Source organism: Lutra lutra, chromosome 2 (assembly GCF_902655055.1).
Source record: "Lutra lutra chromosome 2, mLutLut1.2, whole genome shotgun sequence".
In the NCBI taxonomy this organism is placed as follows: Eukaryota; Metazoa; Chordata; class Mammalia; order Carnivora; family Mustelidae; genus Lutra; species Lutra lutra.
This window is the reverse complement of record NC_062279.1, coordinates 64,734,188-64,756,577: the sequence shown is the minus strand read 5'-3', so window position 1 is coordinate 64,756,577 and position 22,390 is coordinate 64,734,188. Positions and strand designations below refer to the sequence as shown.

The following is a 22,390-nucleotide window of genomic DNA, read 5'->3' as shown; positions in this document are numbered from 1 at the left end:
GCCAGTAAATTATGAATAGCATATGAATCAAAACTAGCAAAATGTATCCTTTCTGCAGACCCTCTACACTACTATCTCAAAGATGGATTGACAAATAAACCTGGGTGTTGTCTCTTTTTTCTCCATTTTATCTGTCTTATATGCAAAGTTTTTGCAGACTAGAGAAGAAACTACTACTTTTTCCTTAAGAATCTTCTTCCTTGGCCTTTTGCAGTCAGATCATCTCTCAAAAAAATTTTGAATAGACCCTGAAAGCAGGGGTAATGTTAATATTTAATGACTTGTAGGGCAGCCCTGACCAATCAGGCATGCATATCAGTCAATCAGCAGGGCCAAAGGCTGTAATGTAAGCAAGAAGTCCAGTTGTCCAGTACTGACCAACTGAACATCAGACCTGCTCTTAACCTTGTGTCATGGTGTTCTGGCAGGCATGCTAAAGGAGGTTGTAATCTCCTGCATATTCCCTCTGTGCTAACATACACACTTAGGAGAACATACTCGCTCTCTCTGTGTCAGGTGCAGGTTAAAATCTGAGCTTTTTTGGCTCTCTATAGAATAGTATTACTTGCATTTCAAACATTGCTGATTTATCTCAAATAGCTAAAATTCTTATGCTTCGATGATTTTTTTTTTTTTTTTTGAGATTGGTCTGTATTGGATGTTTCTTCTCATTTAAAAAAAATCATTAATTGAAGATAACTTGATCTGTAAAGTTACCATGTGGCTGATTGAAAGATTAGCTCACCTTCACTAGAATATTTAGTTATCACTGATTCCACTGTCTAGGTATATTGTAAAAGATGGCCCCTTTGATTATGAGAGTGTAAATCCCAATCCCAGCATCTATATTCTGGCCCCGGACCTCACCTGCCCTTCCACCCATCATTGTTTATACCCTCAGTTATAACTTTAGATCTTTGTGCCACAGCTTAAGTCTGTCTCATTTTCTTCTCTGCTCATTGGAGTTGGTCATCATGTGACAAAGACCGTTGATTGTTCCATGTACTTAATTCTCTCCTTCTTCCTTTTAGCAGTAGAACTCCAGCTTTAGGAGAGCATATGAACAATCAACCTCTCTTAAAAATTGCTCTGGTTATTGGGATGTAAGCAGAAGTGATACGTACAAACTACTTGGTCAGAACTTTTGTTTTTTAATTAAAAAAAAAAAACAGTGGATATGATGCCGGTGATACAGCTTTCACCATACGGATGAGAACAACATTCTATGGAATGGGGCTAGGGAGAAAACATTTTTTTACCTTTCAAGTTTTCCCTGGCTAGTCTGAATTAAATTGACATGAGACAGATTGACAGGAAAAAATCAAACAAAAGTTTAATAAGATGTATACTTCCTATATACATGGGAGAGACCTAGGAAAACTAAGTATCCAAAATAGCCAGAGCCATACTGTAAATAACTCCAACTAAAGACAAAAGATGTTGGGGGTGGAGAGTCAGTTATGAGAGGTTACCACGAAAAGCACGGTAAAGAAGTGTAATGTTGTTAAGTGGATTTTTAATTCATGTCTTCTCCATCGATAAGTTTCTAGAGATTTTAGAGTTATCTTGGTATAACAAGGGAGACACTTTTACAAATGGAGATTTCCCTTATACATGTAAATGGCTCCTACAAAAGGATAACTTCTTTTTGGTTTTCAGAGTTTCTTAAAAATAACCAGGTTAAAATAATCAATATGCTAAAGAGACATATTTTGGGGTGGTAGTATTTACTCCCCTACAGGGGTTCCTAAGACCTCATTAAGCAAAACCACCTATCTATCCTGAACAAAGTTCATTTTTCTTGATTTTATGTGAGATAGAATTAAACTTCTTTTCTATTTGAGCCGCCCATTTGGGGGTATCTTTGTATAGGAGCTTCATCTATACCTGACTAATACATCAGAATATAAAAGAAGTATTTGAAGATTATTCTTAGCTTAAAGGGCAACATATTGCCAAATAAAATGAGCTGAATACTTCTTAAACTCACTGAATTCCAAGCCCTTTTCTGTGGTCTGAATGTTTGTGTCACTCTAAAATTTATATGTTAAAATCCTAATCCCCAAGGTGTTGATGTTAGGAAGTGGACCTTTGGGAAGTGATTAGGATATAAGGGCAGAGCCCTCATGAATGGAAATACTACCCTTATAAAAGAGGTGCCTTGGCATCTTCCACCATGTGAGGATAAAACAAGAAGCCTGTGACCCAAAGTGGGTCCACACGACCATTTTAGCACCCTGATCTTGAATTTCCAGCCTCCAGAACTGTGAGATATAAATTTCTGCTGTTTATAAACTACACAGTCTGTAGTATTTTGTTTTAGAAACCCAAACAAACTAAGATATCTGTCCAATTTGGACTGAACACTTTTCTCTAGGATTAGAGTCAAAATATTTAGCAATTCATACAACATAGGCCAACCAATCAGAATAGTTCTGGTAATAACTTAAATCAACAAGCAGTGGCTTATATGAATCCTGCATTTCATTGAGAAAAAGGTGACTGGAATTAATTGGGCTAAGAAAAAGATGATTAGAAAGGGACCCAAAAGCAGTAGCATTGAAATGAACTGAATTTGAATTGCTCTGTTCCAAGGTTCCATAGTCTCCTAGCTGGGCAGTTCTCATTGCCCTGAAGTCATTTTCATTCTTGAGGATCTCAGAGAGAATAGTTTGACTTTTAAATCCCTTCCCTCAACTGAAACCATGAGCTGGGATTATCTAGGAGAGCCCCACTTTGAGAGTTATTTGCATATATTAAGAACTAATTCTCTCTTAAACCCTTGGGAAGAAAGTACAATACCCAGGGTTTGTAACAGTGTGAATGAAACCCCCAGGTGATGAAAGCTTACCCTTTATATTTTTTGGCTTCCTCCTCCAACAGTAGCCCCTATCAGGAAATAGGAATGTATTCCTCCCACAGGTTTTTATACTTCTGCAGCAAATATGACAAAATGTTCCCACCTCATAATATAAAGGTGGTGACTACCTTGGAGCCTGTGATTATTTTTTTGGTATGCTTGAAATACTTTATGAAACATTTATAAACTTATGAAATATGTTATGCTTTATAATATGATAATTAAATATTAATATAGCAACATTAAAAAGAAGCGGTCAAAAACTCAAAGTGATTTTTACAGTAGCAAAAAATAAAATGAACTCAATGGGTTACCTAATTTGTTATTAATAGTTTTGTATGATGTCACTATCTACCAGGTTAAGGAAATCAAATCACTTTAATTTTTTCATGTATATCTTACTTTCAAAAACTGCTAACAACATTGGGTTTTCTTTCTGAATTTTTTTCACAACCTGTGAATGACATAATGCTCCAGTTGGAGTCCACTGCTAACTATAACACCAAGTTTTCTCACAAGTGCATATTCTATTCTCCCCTTTTTATCTTACTCATTCCAGGTCAAGCTTGATTTAAGTAATACTAGACATACAGCATTATTTTATTCCTGTTGGCTTTAATTGATTGTTCTTTAGGTTCAACTCTATAAGTATGGGAATTTCATCTATCTTGACTGAATTTTATTTTTCAACTTCCTACAATGGACAAGATCAGTTCTTAACAAAGTGATGTAGTTATTATAGGTATAAACAGTAGGCGTGGGTTCCTGAAGAAAATATTAGAAATTTCCTCCTATGATAATGGGTTAAAAACTAAGAATGACAACTATGGCTTTGCCAAAACCTTATCACAGCCAATGGGTCTAATGTTCCCTTCTGATAGGATGAAAGCTGAAAAAAGAAATCAATTAAATCTGACTCGAGTAATAGATGCATCTTTGTGATATACTCAGGATAAAGAGAGATAAGTGATCTGGACTTGACTACAGTGAATTGTGTGCAAAGGTAATTAAAGCAGTTGGGTTATCAATTCTCATCTCCTCCAAATAAACCGAAGTTAGTTAGTGCCTTAAGATAATACAATAATAAACTAATAGGTACTTCAAGAGCCTGAAAGTGATAAAGTACTTCTCAAATACTGATTCAGGGGAGCAATCCAGAGGTCTAGGAAAATCAGCATATAATCCAAGGGTTGTGTATTGAACTAGAGGTCTCATTATTACTATAATTATGAGATATGAAGGCCCACCTCTACCCTACTCCTTTTTATCACTATCTGACACTTCCTTTCTTCTATCCCCTACTTCCTGTTTCTTATCCCTACCCCAGCAGTGCCTTCCAGTGACAACTTAAACTCCTCAAAATACGCAGTCTGGGGCCATTTGTTTTTTGTTTTTTTTGTTTTTTGTTTTTGTTTTTTAAAGATTTTATTTATTTATTTGACAGAGAGAGATCACAAGTAGACAAAGAGGCAGGCAGAGAGGGAGAGAGGGAAGCAGGCTCCCTGCCGAGCAAAGAGCCCAATGCGGGACTCGATCCCAGGACCCTGAGATCATGACCTGAGCCAAAGGCAGCGGCTTAACCCACTGAGCCACCCAGGCGCCCCTGGGGCCATTTGTTTTATTCACCATACTGTAGGGCAGTGGTTCTCAAAGATCAATTTCCAGATCGGGGGCAGCAGCAGCAGCAGCAGCAACAATCTGGGAACTTACTAGAAAGGCAAATTATCAGGCCCCACCCCAAACCTACTGAATGAGAAACCCTGGGGTTGGGGCCTAGAAATCTCTTTTAACATGCTTTCCAGGTAATTCTGATACATACTAAAATTTGAGAATCTCCGTTTTATGAAAGAGAATTCTTGAAGTGTGAAATGCTTAAGGTGAATCACTGATTCTCAAGGGACCTCAAAAATCCTTTGAACTGGAAGCAAGATTTTTAATCCTCCAAAGAATCAATCTTGATTTGACAAACCTCCAGAGGTGGATACTTAGCATTTTTGAGAGCACTTACTAGATCCAAGTACTATGTTAAGTACATATCCTGTTATGGTATCAATAATCTCATTCTACAAATAAGGAAACCTAAATTTAGAAAGATTAAGTAATTTGTACTGGGTCATAAGGTTAGTAGGTGATGAAGTCAGAATTCTAAGCCATGTAAGCAGGCTCTACAGTACTGTTTGATTTCCTGGTTCTGTGAAAAGGGGTAGTGAAATATAGCTCGAAGCTAAAAATTTTTGCTTAGATTTTTTATTCAAGAAGATTGAACATTGGCTCTTTCTTGTACCTTGAGCTTTTTGAATTATCTGCAGAAGTTAGTGTTTGTTTAAATTTCTCAGTGAGTACACTCGCCGTGATTAATAATCTTGATTTAGCTCCTGAGTCCATAGTTTGTTAATGTATTAGTAGTTGAATTTTAGTATTATAATCTCATGGTGCCATGAAAATAACTTAAAGTAAATAAAAAGATATGTACATATGATATTGTGTTTTGTTCCTTGTAAGTTTTTATTGAATTATAATAATTATATACATATATATATATTTTACAAATAAAGATAATTTAAGAACTAATTATATTTTCAAAAAAACTTCAGTTCATGTGATACTCAATTTGGAAATAAAAACAGTAATTTATAAATGAATGAGGGAGAAGTATATGTTGAAATGATGTAGTTATAATAATAATTTCCCTGGAATTTTTTCTTTTTTGAGATATACAATTATTATAAAAATACATGGTTTTGTATTGTATCAAACAACAGATTAAAAGTCATATTCATAAATGTATTAGAAAAATCTGAAAACTTTAGGTGCTAATTTGGTCCTTTACACAACAAAGCAATTCCCACTGTCATTGTACAGAGGCATCATAAGTCTATTTAACTTCTACTTACAGGACATGATTCTACTATACGCATGGCAAAGGCCATCCAAAGGCTTATTTTTTTTTTTTTTAAGAAATGAACTAGTTTAAATGGAAACATGTCTACTTGTTTTGATAAAATATTAAAGGCTAGCTATAATCGGCACTAAGTACTTCAAAATAGATTGTGGTCTAAATATTAATAATTGATGTGGCATATACCTCCCATATAGAAAGTGTTTATATGTGTTTCATTTTTACACATGGACATTTAATGTCCAAAATTTATCCGCCAAGAAAACCATATAATGCTCTGTGAAAAACTGTCAACACCAAAAGATTTGCATCTGGCAGGAGTTGAGGCTGGGAAAGAGGAAAGGATATCTAACCACAGTTTTTACCAAAGGTGCCTAAGTCTGTTGAAAAAAAGTCTTACCAAGCAATTAAAAATGCTTCATACTGCAAGAGCTAATAGGTAAGTGCCCCCAGAAGGGTTAGAAAAGAAAATGCAATATAAGAAAAATATCATTGGACATAAGAATGCACAAATTCCTCCACTGTGCCAGCTAGATGAAGTGGGAAATACTCAGCTGCCTTTGTTGGGACAAGCTCAAAACTTGGATTAGGTACTCCAAATGAGTAGATGACCTCTGAGTAAGATGATTCAGTAGGTTTCTTTAATAATATGCCATTACTCCTACTTGCCTTGGAACAAAAATCACTCAGTTTGGGGACACTATGGGTGAAAGGCAAATTTGACACTTGCAGAGATTTTAGTTTTCCTTTGCTTTGTAAAGCAATATCCACAGCGAATTTACCTCTATCTTTAGGGATAAAGATGACATCCGCCATAAAGTGTCTTACATTTTTCTGTCTGCTATTTCCAGTGTCATGTATCTGACATATGATAACCTCCCTTTATAAACTCGAATGTTAGGGAAAAGATTTTATTCATTTTGGGTGCCCATATGGCTATTCTTGACCTACTTGCAAATATATGACAAGATACACTGCACATTCTCTCATTCTGACGTTTCTATTTCTGACATTGAATATACCTTTTAAGAATAAAATAATCTTTATTGGATGTACCTAGGCATCAGAAAATTAAAATTTTAAAAAATCCACTTGGCCTCATTTTTATATGGATAACTTATTGCCTGCCCTTGAGGTATTAACATTTTATATCACAAAAAAATATATTTTTAATTGTGATTTTCATAGCTAAACATCAAAATCCTAAAGCATTTTGGGTTTTTTGCAATCATCTTTGTTAGAATAAAAAAATAGTGTTGATCAAAATGTTGTCTTAGTTGTTACTGACAGCTGTTAAAATGCTGCTAAAAATATAGTGCCAACTACTGAAAAGCTAACTGCTCCTGTGAAGTCCTAATGAGAAATTCTAAATGAGTTTTTCATCAAGTTCAACAGAGACTCTTATGTTTCTCACACCTGACCGACTGGATTGTTTCACTTTTCTGTGGTTGTTATTGCACATGATTTCAGAGACACAGCACCAATGCATAGTCCTAATGTGCAAACAAACCATGAATTTATTTATGTAAGATTAGCACAGTTATTTAAAGGTGATGAATTTCCTGTACTAAACAAAGAAAAAAAAGGGGAGAAAAAGACAAGAAATTGAAAATATCTTTATTTTTATTAAAATATACTGCTCTAAGTTCCTCTCCCCCTTTTCAACTACTGTACATTATTTCTAAATTTAGAACAGCAGTGTAGGCACAGTGAAATCTGATTTGCTTCTAATAATATGGCATACTAATTGTGATGCATGTGCTGTTGGGTGCTCTGTCATCTCAAAATCTGGCCATAGAAATGTATTAGGTTTATGTATTTTTATTTAAAATGACTATAAATGAAATTAAGATAGATAGATGATTAAACAGGAAAACAAATACAGAAATGAAAGCTAATAAAAATATTCCAAATAGCCTAGAAAATTGAGTTTGGTCTATTTCGGATATTAACAAAAACCCTGATATGTTTTGTATTTATCTTCTGGTCCACAATTTCTTATTTGCTTGCAATGTTTATAAACTGTAACATGTGTGTTTTGCAATAAACAAAGAAAAAGTTCTATCTTCTATTATTCCCCTATTTATCTTCTCTCTCCAATTCCCCCCTCCTCTCTCATTCTGACTCTGTCTTTCTCAACTCTTTCCAACAGCTGGTAAGAGACAGTGGGGGGGGGGGGATGCGGGGGGGTGCGGAGAAAGCCTAGCTTTTTAGAAAGAAAAAAATGCCAGCATGGCTAGGCTTATTAATGAAGTTAACTATGACCAAATGCTTAGCCTTTAAGTTTTAAAAATTATTGAATACAACTAACTTATATGATACCTAATGGTCTTCATTTTCTTGTTAGTTATAAATATATAAAGGAGATGTATTTAATACATTTCAAAACAAAATTGAGAAGATTTTTTTGGGGGGTGAGTAATGATCTCATGGCTTAAACAACTCTATGCTTTTTTCCTTCCCCCAGAGTCAGCTCTTTGAAGAAATGGGATTAGAATCAGGGAACTAAAGGGTGGCTCTGCTAAAGCTAAAATAAAGAGCAAGGGAGACTTTTTTTTCCAACACAAACTTAGATGATATTAGGCTTTGTATCTGAAGTTATATAATAGAGGATGTGATGTCACACATGTAAATTACAAACGCTGAGTCTTGCATTTTATGGTGGCAAACCTCAGGGAGTTTGACACTAATGGGATGAAGGAGGGTGATGTCCTAAGGTATAGCGACTGTAAACAGAGGGTGATCTATTTTCAAGAGGGAGATAACTATTGCTGCTGCTTCAAGATTTAAGACTATTTGGCAGCTGCAAATTGTCTCTATATGGAGATGAAGTTCTTTTCCTTTCTTAATTTTATTTAAAAAAAATTTTCATCCTTTTGCAAAGAGAAAATACGCTTATCTAAAAGGATGAAAAGAACAAACTGTTGAGACAGCTTAAAAAACAAGCAAATAATGACCTGAAGTGTACACTTTTTTAAGGTGATAGGGCTCTTTATTAACAAGCATTGACACAGAGTATTCCAAACAACTAGAAAACCCTGCATCCTCATCTTTGATGGAGTCTCTCAGGGGGCATCACTTATGGGGTGATTCCAAGCAAAACGTCACCTTCTCTTCAGATGAGGGAGCCACAGACCTTATCCTGGAGCTGTTCTCCCTTAGGGTAGCACAGGACCACTTCTTGTCTTACAGATGGAACAACAAAATAAAGAGAATAGGAAAACTTACTTGTTAAGTGTTTGGGCAAATAGCTAAATACTTAGATATCCCCAAAGATTTGACTATTAATAATTGCAGGATCCCCAATACCCTTTCCAAAGGATAAGAGAAGCTGCTATATATGGGCATATGCTACTCCCTACCCCCAACAATTTTGGTGTGAAAAAGTTTTAAAAGAATACTTATATACACTTAAAAACTCAATCTTAGTTTTACAATATCAAATGGTTTTAAAGGCAGAGAAGATAAAAATCTGAGAATAGCAAGAAAAAACACAGGAAGAAACCTTTGCACCATCTTTGCACCTCTCTGATCCTTGACAATTTGTCCGTAATGGAAATTATTGGTTAAAATCATGGTAGAGTTTTAGGTAAAGAATGTTTATGGTAAATCATTTTTAAAGGGGGAAAGATAATCAATACCTAATTTATTAATTTTGTAAACTGAATTTACATAATATAGGTTTCCTTAAATAAGAGTTTTTTCTAACATTTCATAATGAAAAATTTCAAGTATACCAAAAAGTTGAGAAAATTTCACAGCAAACACCTGTATACCCACCAACTAGGTTCTACCATTAATATTGTACTTCAATATACACATGCTTCATCACATATCTATACATTCTTCCGTGTATTTTATCAACCCACCAGTGTCAATCCATCTTATTTTTGATGTATTTCAAGATTCAGTTTTTGCTGTCAGGACACTTATAATTAATTATTAATATGTTCATTTTGAAAATATATTATTTATTTTTTTCTTGATTTCGCTTAAAACATAATACCTTAAGAACTTCATATTACCTACAAACAAGGGAACTGGGGCAAAAGGTTGTTTTATTAGAGGCCAAAATGCCACCCTCAGCCATCTAAGAACTGAGTAGTGCCAACGCTGTGTGGGTGATGGTCGCAAAGGGAAGCTTGATATTCGGACAGTGGGAATGTGATTGAAGAAAGGCAGTGATTGTTTCAACAGGGCAGCTCCGAGTTTAACAGGGTTTTGTGTGGGAAGAGATTAGCAACTTTCACAGCTATTTAGGAAGAAAATGGGAAAGAACTCTGAAAGGGGGGGGGGCGGGGCGGTTAGGATGGTGGTCAATAGATCCGGTACGAAAAGAAGTGCTAAACTGGAAAGGGGGTGTGTGGGGGGGGTTGTTAGTTCGCGGGGTTTAAAAAACTGAATCATAGAGCACAAGCTGGGAAGCGTGTAAGGGGTAGTGACTCTCCCCCCAATATATTCCACCAAGGTTAACTGTAACGGTGCAGTGGAAGAGTGGGGTTGAACGTATATCTCACACACGTGAGTGAGCGTGAACCCGCGCGCGCGCGCACAAACACACACACACACATCCCCTGATGGGGGTAATCTGTGTGGCAGAGGGGCGGACGGGGACTTCGGGGAGGCTCAGGAGCCCGGATTCGGCAGACAGCTCCGCAGGGCAGAGGGAACAGGAGAATCCCGGGATCGCGGGTCACAGCTTCATCTTCTGCCCCTCGCGGTGCGCCCGCCTTTACCGCTCGGTCGCCCCCCTTTCACTTTCGCGTCTGCGTAGGTGTCTGCCCCCGCTGGCGCGAGGGATGCGGGGGCGCGCGGGGCGGCGCGGGGGCGCGCAGCGCTCGCCGAGCTTGGGGGGAGGGGTCCTGGCGCTGCGCCCCTTCCTCAGCTTGCTCCACCGAGGCACCACCGCCCGCATCTCAGCGGCTATCAGAGCTAGGGGACCTGTCGCGGCCGCCGCTCCTCACCAGTCTCCCCACACGCCCCCACGCGCAGCCACCCGTCCTTCCTTAGCACCCCCCCCACCCCGCTACAGTGGGGGTGGGGCAAAGGCGCCGCAAAGCTCGAGAGAGGGGGAGAAGAGCAGCCTCACTGGGTGGGCGGCGAGGGAGCAGGAAAAGAAACTTTTCACTCCCGCCCCCCGCGCGTGGTCCCCAACCCGTGCCCCCTCCCGCCCCCCGCGGGTGGGGACTGCACCTGAGGCCAGGGCGCGAGCTCAGGCCCAGACTTTGGGAGGACGTGGGAAGTGGTGGAGGGAGGGTTACGTGCATCGGGGGTTCGGTTTTTCCCTCCGCCTCTCTGCTGCCAGGGGCCAGGGTGAGAGGGCAACCAGCCACTGGCGTCCCCATCCCGATTTCCCACCAGCCGGTGGCTGGACGCTTTGCAGCCTCCTCCAGCGGCTGAGGGTGTGACCCGGGGAGGGGGCCGCGGCGCCGCGGGCTCCCCCTGCGGCCGCCCCCTCACATACACACAGACACACACGCTCCGCAGCCCGAGCTGTCACCGGCCACCCCAGGCCCGAAGAGGGGGCGCGGAGAGCCGCGCTGCGGGGCTCAGGCGCGGAATCATCCCGCCGTTACTTCCCGGCTTCCAAGGCTGCCGCCGTCAACGCCGGGGAGACCAGCAGCCCCGGGAAAGGGGCCCGCTTGAAGCAGGGCCGCCGCTGCTGGGGGCGAGCGGGCGCCCGCGTCCCCTTCTGCGCGGTTTGGCGCCGCCGCCTCGCCTCCTCCTGCGGGGTAACAACACTACTGGTCTATAGCTCTACCCACCGTCAGTAGGGCGACTGCCGGGATTATCATCCTCTCCATCCTTACCGCCGATCTGGTAATATTGGACTTGCTGGTGGCGGCGGCAGCGGCGGCGGCGGCGGGAGTCTCGCTGCCCTCACCCCACCCACCCCCTCACCCCCCGCCCCGCGCCCCAGCTTCCCCACCATGTCCTAGAAAAGGTGAGTGCAGCGACAGTCACTTTGCGCTGACAGCGGCGGGAGGGGGTCCGGGGAGCGCAGAGGGGGCCCTGGGGAAGGCATGGTCCGCGTAGAGGGCGCGAGTGGGCGAACCGAGGTGGGCTGTGGGCACGAGACCAGGTGCCTGCCGGGCCGCCTCCGGGCAGGGGTGCTGGGCGGCAGGCAAGAGATCGCAGCGGCTGTCCCTGCAAAATCTAACCTAGATTTTACAAGAAGCTGAGATCCAGGGCAAGACCGGCCCTCCGTAAAGGAGGTAAAAACTTAGTAAAAGACACACGTCCATTCCTTTAATAATGAATAATTTGTCAGCGCAGGCTGAGCCGCCGCCTCCTCGCCTGCCCCGGCGCTAGCTAGGTCCGGGACTCCCCTCGCTCCTGCCTGCCGCCTGCGTTCGGCCCGATGCGATCAATGCCAGACTGCTCGCCTGGCCCGGACAGCGCGCGTGACGGCGGGCCCCGCGGGAAAGTTGGGACACTTTGCGAGGACTCCCGGCTGCGGGGTCCCGGGGGCCGCTCTGCGCAGGGGACTACTGAGCACCGAAGTCGCCCCCGCCGCCAGGGAGTTCCCCTACCTGGAGCGGCGGCGAATTCGAGTCTTTCTGGGTTCGGGGTCTGGAATCCCGAAGCTCAATTACTGTAAAGAGAGGAGGGGGCCTTTGGCACGAACAGGGTGAACTCCCCCCCCCCTCCGACGTTGGCGGGTGCGAGGCCAGGGTGAGGCGGGAGGCTGCACAGCTGCCACCACCGGGCTGCGGGTCGCCGAGGGCTGGGGGACCAGGTTTAGGTGTGTACGTCACTGGTGCTGACTCCGGGCCAGCCGGGAGCCCAAAACGGAGCCTCAGACGCGGAGCCTCAAAGTCCTTAGAAATCAAAGTTAAGAAGCCCTTCCTTTTGCTTAGTAACTACAGCGTTTGGGTGGGCGAGAGGAGAGTCGAGGAGGGGGCGGTTGGAGTGTCTTGCAGACACTCGATCCTTAGAAAACACTTTGATTCCTTTCCCCTCCTGTGTATTTCTCCCAATTATGGGCACTCCCTCCCACCCATCATAAAGAAGTGAATATCCTCGATGGTAAGCTTTCAAATTGAGCTAGTGGAAAAATCCAATACTAAACTAATAAATGCACCAACAAAATCATAAAGGAGAGCAGCAGCTCTTGACCCTGGCACTTTTTTTTTATGGTGGGGGGGTGGGTGGGAGACAGGCTGCGTTTAAAGGGCTTTGGCTGCACTGTTAAAACAAGGAAATTCAAATCGAGTGGGAACGTGATCCTCTCTTTCGCTGGCAGCGACGCTGCGGCTGCTCTGCCGAGAGGTAACTCGCAAGACCGAGGAAAGGGGCGGGGAGAGGAACCTCGGGGGTCGGGTAAAGCCCACTAGGAGTCTTCCCCCTCGCGCGGATGCTGTGGGCGGTGCCTGGGCCAGGGCTGCCGCTCACCTGGCGCTGCAGGTGGAGAGTATGAGGGACAACACCTTGACTGGATCTCGGAAAAACCGACTTCTTCCGCGTCACTACACTTTTCACCTCTTTCCTGATAGCCTGAGGTCGGCAGGAGGAAAGTCAGGTGGGCGCGAGCAAGTTTGGGGCAGTCGAGCGAGAGGGGCGGGGGGCAGCGTGCGGAGAGTGTCTAGTGCCCTGTGTCGTAGCTGCTGCCTGGCATCCCAAGCGTCCTCCGTGGCTGCGGCTTTAAGGGAGCTGCGAGTCTAGGCTGTGTCGCAGCAACTTTGTATCAGTCATGTCGCCCTCCTGGTGACTGACAGCCGGGATTGTCCAATGAGAAGCCCGCCTGACCTGTGCAGCGTGGAGCCTTGCTTCCCTCCGGGCCAATAGGAAGGGCTCAGGGGGGCGGGATAGCAACCTGAACTTTATCTGGACATGTGACCACCCCGGCCCTGGAGCTGGCCCACTCCCCCTCCGGGCTTTCGCCCGCCCTCTCTCGCTCTCTCCCTTCCCACTTCGCCCGCCCTGGTCCTGGCCCTGGCCCTGCCCCCTCCTCTCCGCCCCTCCGCGCCCGGGGTGTCATTGGACCCGGGAGACGCAAGCCAACTTCAGGCTGCTCGGAGGAAGCCCGTGCAGTCACCTGGGTGCAAGAGCGTTGCTGCCTCGGGCTCTCTCGTTGCGGGGAGAGCGGCACTCGTTGGCCTGGATGTGGTTGGATTTAGGGGGGCTCCGCAGCAGGGGTGTCGTGGCGTTGGCGAGCGCTGCAACAGGTAGACGCCGAGAGACGGACCCCGGCCGAGGCAGGTGTGTAGGGGTGCGCCGCGGGGCGCCGCTTGCCGGACTCGGCTTGCGGCCGCGGCGCGGGAGCGTGCACTTTGCAGGGAGAAGTGGCTGCGTAATCCGGAGGCACAGTCAGTATGGTGCTGTGTGCTTGTTGTTTTGTTTTGGTTTTCCACTTTTTACCCCCTTTGGCCGCCAGAGGACTATTTTGGGAAAGTTTGGCCACTTTGGATAAATGCCCTCTAACGAGCAGCTTTCAACCGCCTTTGGCAGTGGGAGGTCTACCTCCCTTCCTTTCCCCAAGGATGAATTTCGGATCGTTTTCCTTCTACAATTTTTAAAGGACGTTTGAATAATATTTCTTAACTCTATCAATTGCGGAAGCACCCAAATCTTAGCTGGAGGTGTAGCGGAAAAGGGCAGTTGAAGGAGATACAGATCCTGATGTAGCCTGTATGAAGAGGGCTCTGGAAATTGGTGCATTTCCCGTTCCCTAGTATTTATAAAACTCTGGAGAGAGGCTAATGCTTTCTGTGGCATCAGTTGGAATTCCAAAGGCAGGAGAGAAAGGATGAAGCTTTTTTTGGTGTCATCCGTACCCTACTATAATGAATTTAGGTGCATGGCTTTTCCTACTGAATTTTAAAAAACTAGGTTTAAAATCAGAATGGTTTATGGCACCATCAGTTTTAACTTTATTATAACCTAGAAGTTAGAAAAACTTTTGTTTGATAACACAAGTTTTTGAAAGCGGTGAATTTCTAATGCACTTAAATTGCTTTTTAACATTTGTATGGCCATTTCTATAGGTGCTGTTATTGATGGTATTTACAAAGTAATTTTAACAGCATTCTCCATCTGTGAGGTTCTGTGAAGTTTTAATTTTATGTTTGAGCTCAAGGCACACTAGCATTGAAATACCTGAGGATAGAAGTTTAAAAAAAAATAAAGGGGAGCTTTTTCCTTTAAGGGAGACATAGTTTGGCTTGGGGATTTTGGAAGGATCAGGTGGCTCAGTGAATTAGGTGAGTGAATAGAAATCAGGTGTGCTCAGTTCTAACTGGTTCTCCCGCTCTCTTAGGTGACCTTGGGCAGGTTTCTATCATTTACCTCCTGTCTAAAAGAGGAGAACATAATAATAGTTCTGTAGTAGGTATGACAGAAAAGTAGTCACATACAACAAACTTTCATAGCGATACAACCACTGAAAATTATGAAATTGTTAAGGTTCTGTCTTTAAGATGCCCTATTACAGTGACATAACTATAGAAAATGATAAGTTTTAAGTGGGACTATGTTTTGGGGATATTAAAAGTGAAAGTGTTTTCAGACAAAATACAAATTCACAAGAATCTTTGTTAATATTCCTGAAAAAAAAAAAAAAAACTATTTTCTTAGGAAAAACGCAATTTAACATAGACTGTAAAACATAAAATTTTAAAGTCAGGTTTTTCCTTTGCAAAAATAGTGCTTAAGAGCATATGAATGGCTTGAGGTAGAACTTTCATTAGCGCTTTTCCTTACTTTTGTGAAATTTCCTTTATGTTTTGAGGGAGGCTATTTGCATGAAAAATAAAGGCTCATAATGGTTTTTGTCTTTGTCCCAGTAGAGCCTCTGTTATAGTTTCTGCTGAAAGGGAGACAAGTCTGATTTTATATAAGCTAGATATGTATACATGAAGTGTCTGCTTCATCATATACTTTAGCCACTGGGTATTAAGTTCTATGAGGAGTATAATCATCAGCTAGTATTTTCAGTATTTATTAGTAAGTTCAGGTTAACTGAAATTCTGCTTAAGCCATGGTTATTACGCCACTTCCAAAAAGACAACCTGGCTTTTTCCTGGACTACATAGGAAATGAATGCCTAATCTAATCTATTTGTTTACAGAGAAGACTGATTAAAATAATGGGAACTCAGCACAAAATATTTTAATGTTAAGTTTTTAAGAACTCTGATCTTTAAAAATGTTTGCATTGGAAGCCATGCAGATGCTAGAAGTCCTATTCTTTTGTGCTTGACAGTTGCCAACCTTTATTTTCTTTGTTGAGAGGTGCGTTTAAAGTTGGTAGATGAAGACAATACTCTACACAGAACTAATTTAGATTTCAGCAAAGCCTTTTGCAAATTCTTTAATGATAGCCCTGTCAATAACGTGGTGAAATGCAGCCTGTTTTATGTTACTGTTAAGAGTTTGAGGCTAGCCAAATAGGACTTGGAAAGTTGTGATCAGCTGCATGATGTTAGTGATAAGATGCTTCCTTGTAGAGTGCTTTAAGATTGTATTTGCCTGCTCTCTTCCATGTAGATTCTCTTCGAATCTTCATGTACCCTCACAAGTCTGAGATTTGGCTCCCGCTTTAGAGCAGAGTGGTGAAAGGCATCCCTTAGAATATTAGTAGGTGTTGTAGAAAAAGGGAGCAGTGGCCAAGTTATTTAGAGGACGCTGGAATAAAAAGGAAACAGGTTTCTGCACTGTAAAACTTCTCAGGAGTTCAGTATGCAGGTTTACACTGTAAACTTCAGAAAAGCAGTTCCTGATCATCCTTTCCAAGAGAATGTTTGGAAGATGGATTTTTGGAGAGGGATCTGGAGATAGGATTCTCCTTTCAGACTGTTGCTTAGCGTTGGTTGGGGTGGGGGGAGTGGAGATGAGGAAGGAAGCTGTAGGTGGAAGGTGTGGAGGCTGGAGACTTTGGAAGCCTTTGGCAAGGGTCCCCAGGCAAGGGTGATCTGCTGGAATTAAGGTAGAGAGTGGTGCGGTTCACCGAGAAAGGGAATGTGGGTTTATGGACAGGGTTCAGGGCAGGAGGTGGGGAGGGGGTGATACACAATAGATGTTCAGTTTTGAAGATGAATGGACATGTTTCTTCTGCTGTTTAATGAATTTGGACCTGAAACATCTATACCTTAGATGTGTATCTATTCAAGTTTAGTATGGGGAGGACAGAGTATTCTTAGGTAGAAGTAGAAGCACAGAATATTATGCTTACAGGTAAATGGTTTTTCAGTGTAGAAGAGGTCAGTATTAGCAGTTTAAGTCCCATTTCATGACGAACGTGTGTGTGTGTGTGTGTGTGTGTATTTCAACTTGTTTTTTATCCACACTAAATTTTTTGGCTAGAATTATCAGATAAACACCTCAACTGTTGTAATTTGATTTATTTTCCTCTGCTTTGTGATTGACTTGTGAATTAGGAATTTATAGAATAATGTTCTTTAAATAAAAGGTTTATGCTAGATTTTAGTGTTCAAAAATTGAGTATTATAAGAGTTAACATCTTTTAATTTGTACTGGGTGATCTGCTTGGGATGCAGTGTTGAAATTGACAAAGTTTCTGCCTCCTGAGAACTCAAAATGTAGTGTAGAATACAATGAAGTAAGAGATAATTACAATAGTTAGAAAATTTAGGCATTACATGTCATTATAGAGCCTTGTGATATCTATTGCCAGTTTATTTAGTAGAGCCATTCTATTATTTTTCTGTGTTAATTAATATAAGTTCTGTAGCAGAAGGACTTCCTAGTCTCCTTTCCTGAGGGAAAGCTAGGGAAGATGGGGGTAGTGAGTGGCCAAGGGGGAAAAGGATGAGAGGCCTAAAGTAATATTGGTGTACAGAACTGCAGAAACTGCATCAGACTTTTATTTGGGTCATGGATTGTTGACACACCTGAAGGGATTTGAAAAATGCGTACATAATGATTTTAGCAGTTTTGTATATTATAATGTAAAGATGTAAAAATGACCTTTTTACTAAGAATGCATTAATTTTCTTTAAGATATGTTTCTTTAGAGTGGTGATTCTCAAAGCAGGGGGCATTTGGCAATGTCTGAAGACATTTTGGTTATCACAGCCCAATATGGGGAGTGCTGCTTGCATCTAGTGGATAGGTGTCAGGGATATTGCTAAACATCTTACAATGCATAGGACAGACCTTCACCACAAAGAATTATCAGGTCCAAAATGTCAGTAGTGCTGAGGCAGAGATACCCTGGTGTAGAGAGAGACCTGGGATCAAATTCCACCTCTGCCACATAGCTATTGGCCTGTGCCTCGGTTTCCCCAACATATTATTTGGATAATACTTAAATGAATCTTATAGGGTTATCAGGGTAAATAAGAGGCTTATAATGTGGCATCGAATTATATAGTGTGTAGGATTATGTAAATATAACCTATTATAATTATTTTGTCTATGAAATAAATTTATATAGAGAGCCAATGGATATGGTTGTGTATCTAAGAAAAAACCTGTGGGCTCCCTGAGGATAAGGACTGTGCCTGTTTTGTTTATCACTATAGATTCAGTGACTGGTTTGTAGGCCCAGGATGTAGCACACACTTGGTAAATATTTGTTGAATGAATGAACACATAAATTGTCAGGACTCATCTCAGACTTCCTCCATTTACTGTTGAAAAGAAAACTGTCTCTGCTGGAAGTCTTTATAGCGGAGGTACTACTAAGTAAGGATGCATGTCAAAGTCCCTGCCAGCATCGAAATACGGAGCATCTAGTGCTGACATTCCCGAGTTGTTATACTGCCTCTCTATGGAGCTGTGGACCATCTTAATTAATCTGGATACATGAATCTTTATTTTTCAGTACTGACATTATTTTATCCTCATCACTAATCCATTTTAAGAAAATCTTATTTTTTAAAGAAATAATTCTTACATTATTTTTCCTGTGATAATTCACTTGGTACCTTTTCTCAATATGAAATTAAAGTTAACATTGGTTGTATTTCTGTATTGTTTTTAATAAAACCATGTGTTAGATATGGAAAACAGCTTCCATATGCTTGAAAAACTCCAAAGATTTTGGAGTCAGAAGATTTAGTTTAAACCCAACTACATTACATATCACTTCTTTGACCTTGGGCAAGTCACCCATATCACTAAGCCCTTCCTTTCCTCCTTGCCTGCCTCATCAGTCCCCAGGATTACTCTGAATATTAAATAAGTTAATATTTGTAGATTTTTGTGCAAATCTAAAGGCTGTATTATAGCAACGTGTTACTTTTATTTAGATGCAAAATAATTTTATGTGATTGCTGCTTATAGTCTAGCTTCTGGACAAGTCATAGTCAGGACTGTTAGTAAGAGTACCAGAAAGGTAACAATTTTAATATAACTAGAAGTATTGCTTATGACAAGTAGAATATGTACATATAGCTTAGTAAATGGAATTTTGGAATGTCTTCTAGAGTAATATTGCTATAAATGACTCTAATTCAATTTTTTAATATAAATTTATTTGTTAGCTATGGAGACCAAAGGCTACCACAGTCTCCCTGAAGGTCTGGATATGGAAAGACGGTGGGGTCAAGTTTCTCAGGCTGTGGAACATTCTTCCCTGGGACCTCCAGAGAGGACCGATGAGAATAACTACATGGAGATTGTCAACGTAAGCTGTGTTTCCGGTGCTATTCCAAACAACAGTACTCAAGGAAGCAGCAAAGAAAAACATGAACTACTCCCTTGCCTTCAGCAAGACAATAATCGGTCTGGGATTTTAACATCTGATATTAAAACTGAGCTGGAGTCTAAGGAACTTTCAGCAACTGTGGCTGAGTCCATGGGTTTATACATGGATTCCGTAAGAGATGCCGACTACACCTATGATCAGCAGAACCAACAAGGAAGTGTGAGTCCAGCAAAGATTTATCAAAATGTTGAACAGCTGGTGAAATTTTACAAAGAAAATGGCCATCATTCTTCCACTCTAGGCAGCGTGAACAGGCCCTTGAGATCCTTCATGCCTGACTCTGGGAGCTCTGTGAATGGTGGGGTCATGCGTGCCATTGTTAAAAGCCCTATCATAGGTCATGAGAAGAGTCCGTCTGTTTGCAGCCCTCTGAACATGACCTCTTCAGTCTGCAGCCCTGCTGGAATCAGCTCTGTGTCCTCCACCTCTGCCAGCTTTGGCAGTTTCACAGTGCACAGCCCTATCACCCAGGGGACTCCTTTGACATGCTCCCCTAATGTTGAAATCGAGGCTCCAGGTCGCACAGCCCAGCACATGCCAGCAATGTGGGCTCTCCTCTCTCAAGTCCATTAAGTAGCATGAAATCCCCAATATCCAGCCCTCCGAGTCATTGCAGCGTAAAATCTCCAGTCTCCAGTCCTAATAATGTCACTCTGCGATCCTCTGTGTCTAGCCCTGCAAACATTAACAACTCAAGGTGCTCCGTTTCCAGCCCTTCCAACACAAATAACAGATCCACGCTTTCCAGTCCAACTGCTAGCACCGTGGGATCTACCTGTAGCCCGGTAAACAATGCCTTCAGCTACGCTGCTTCTGGTGCCCCAGCTGGATCCAGTGCAGCCCGGGATGTGGCTCCTAGTCCTGACACACAGGAGAAAGGTGCTCAAGAGGGCCCTTTTCTTAAGAGTGAGGAAGTTGAGAATGCCATCTCCAACGGGGTGGCTGGCCAGCTTAGCATTGTCCAGTACATAAAACCGGAGCCGGATGGAGCTTTTAGCAGCTCATGTCTGGGAGGAAATAGCAAAATAAATTCTGATTCCCCGTTCTCAGTACCAATAAAACAAGAATCAACCAAGCATTCATGTTCAGGCACGTCTTTTAAAGGGAATCCAACTGTAAACCCATTTCCGTTTATGGATGGCTCATATTTTTCCTTTATGGATGATAAAGACTATTATTCTCTATCAGGAATCTTAGGACCACCTGTGCCCGGCTTTGATGGTAACTGTGAAGGCAGTGGATTCCCAATGGGTATTAAACAGGAACCAGATGATGGGAGCTATTATCCAGAGGCCAGCATCCCTTCATCTGCTATTGTTGGTGTGAATTCAGGTGGACAGTCCTTTCACTACAGGATTGGTGCTCAAGGTACAATATCTTTATCACGATCGGCTAGAGACCAATCTTTCCAACACCTGAGTTCCTTTCCTCCTGTTAATACGTTAGTGGAGTCATGGAAATCACATGGTGACCTGTCATCTAGAAGAAGTGATGGATATCCAGTTCTAGAATACATTCCAGAAAACGTAACAAGGTAAGTTGGTTTTTTCCTCCTTTTTTGAAAATCATGGCTTTAGAAAATGTTGAAAAGGTCAGTATTCACAGTTGATAAATTTAAACACTTACTGTTTTATTTTTGTTTTCCACATGGTCATTTAGTGCCACCTCTTTCCTTGTTTGTATAATGTCACTGCTTTTTTGAAGTAGAGAAACAAAAAGTTCTTAAAATCTTTTAGAAAATATTTGTGTTGATTGTGAAGGAGTGTCTGTGGGTATCCCCTCCCCTTTCCACATTGCCTGTCGTAGGTATTTGGGAAAAGTTTATTTTCTGCTGCCTGTTACTATATTTACTTTAGCAGACTAGTGCTAGATTATTTTTTTCTTTAGCTATACACTGGTTCGCTAGAACTGTTTTAAATTTGTTTCTTGTGGTCTTAGTCTTTTTTCTTAGCTTTTATTAATCACTTCATTGGTTATGAAATATGAAATTGGACCCCAAATCTGTTACCCACAAGCTCTGCACCCTCTTTTTCCTTTTTTGAGTAGGTTAATTATATGTCAGTCATGGTTTTCAATACAAATAAATCATTTCCTTAACTGTTGAGGGCTTTTAAAGACTCAGCACATCTAAAATTACTAAGTGGACAGTCTTGCTTTCTTACTCATATTGGAAGTGAAATATGTCACTGCAGTTCTGAGTTGGTATAACTTATAAGATCTGCAAGAAGACATACTTTACTTACTGTAAAATAACTCTTGACTTTGCTTTTTGCTTATAGCGTATTGTATAAATTTAGAAAAAAACAAGGAAGAGGTTTTCGATATGACTGTGAAGGGTGGTTCTAAGTTATACAATGAATACTTGCATTGGACTTTGCTTCAGTACTGTTTTTATTACATGGTTGTGATAAATGGTCCTTTTATTGAACATATAAAGAATAGATGTCCTAGATATAGTTCTTTCACTTGGCATTTAGGAATATGTGGATTTTTCCCTTAAAAACTTACATTTTGGGAAATACTTTCATCCCATTAACATGGGGTTTATGTGTATTTCTATATCTTTCTCCTCCTGTTCTCTTATGAGCCAAAAGCTAAAAGTTTGATTCATGCATTCTTTTCCTTGTCGTTGATTCAACCTTGCTCCTCTTGCCTTTATGGAAGCAAACATTCCTTTAAATGATACGTTATTACTGTTCACGATAGCATGAACAATCATGTTCTGATACTGCCTCTATCTCTTAAATTCTGAACCCTAATGGGAGATAGCCTAAGATAGCATGGCTTTCATCAGGAGCAAACTCAGCATGTGGTCTCCTGCTAGTGCTTTGTTTTACTTTTAGAGAAGGAAATTTTGCACATGATGTCGATATTTTTGTAAGTGATGTTTTTGGTGAGTTAGTATGAGGGAGTACAGCCTGGTAGTATGAGCATGGCTGCCGGGGTTGAAATCCCAGCTC

At 41.6% G+C, this 22,390-nt stretch overlaps 1 protein-coding gene and 1 long non-coding RNA gene across 3 annotated transcripts in view; one reads left to right on the top strand and one right to left on the bottom strand.

The window, feature by feature from the left end:
- Nucleotides 1-8,743: 8,743 nt before the first annotated feature.
- LOC125093029 (uncharacterized) lies at nucleotides 8,744-13,428 on the bottom strand. 2 transcript variants are annotated; one of them, XR_007125136.1, is made up of 3 exons: nucleotides 13,155-13,428; nucleotides 11,525-12,354; nucleotides 8,744-8,944 (listed from the first exon to the last, which is right to left on the bottom strand). It is a non-coding gene; the product is annotated as an uncharacterized LOC125093029 (long non-coding RNA). The 2 variants fall into 2 exon arrangements; XR_007125135.1 differs by having other exon boundaries at nucleotides 12,293-12,354.
- NR3C2 (nuclear receptor subfamily 3 group C member 2) overlaps nucleotides 13,173-22,390 on the top strand; it is a 337,320-nt gene continuing 328,102 nt past the window's right edge. The window contains 3 exon segments of the mRNA XM_047717601.1: nucleotides 13,173-13,281; nucleotides 19,207-19,929; nucleotides 19,932-20,964. Coding sequence (XP_047573557.1) covers nucleotides 13,176-13,281; nucleotides 19,207-19,929; nucleotides 19,932-20,964 — 1,862 coding nt within the window. The 5' untranslated portion in view covers nucleotides 13,173-13,175.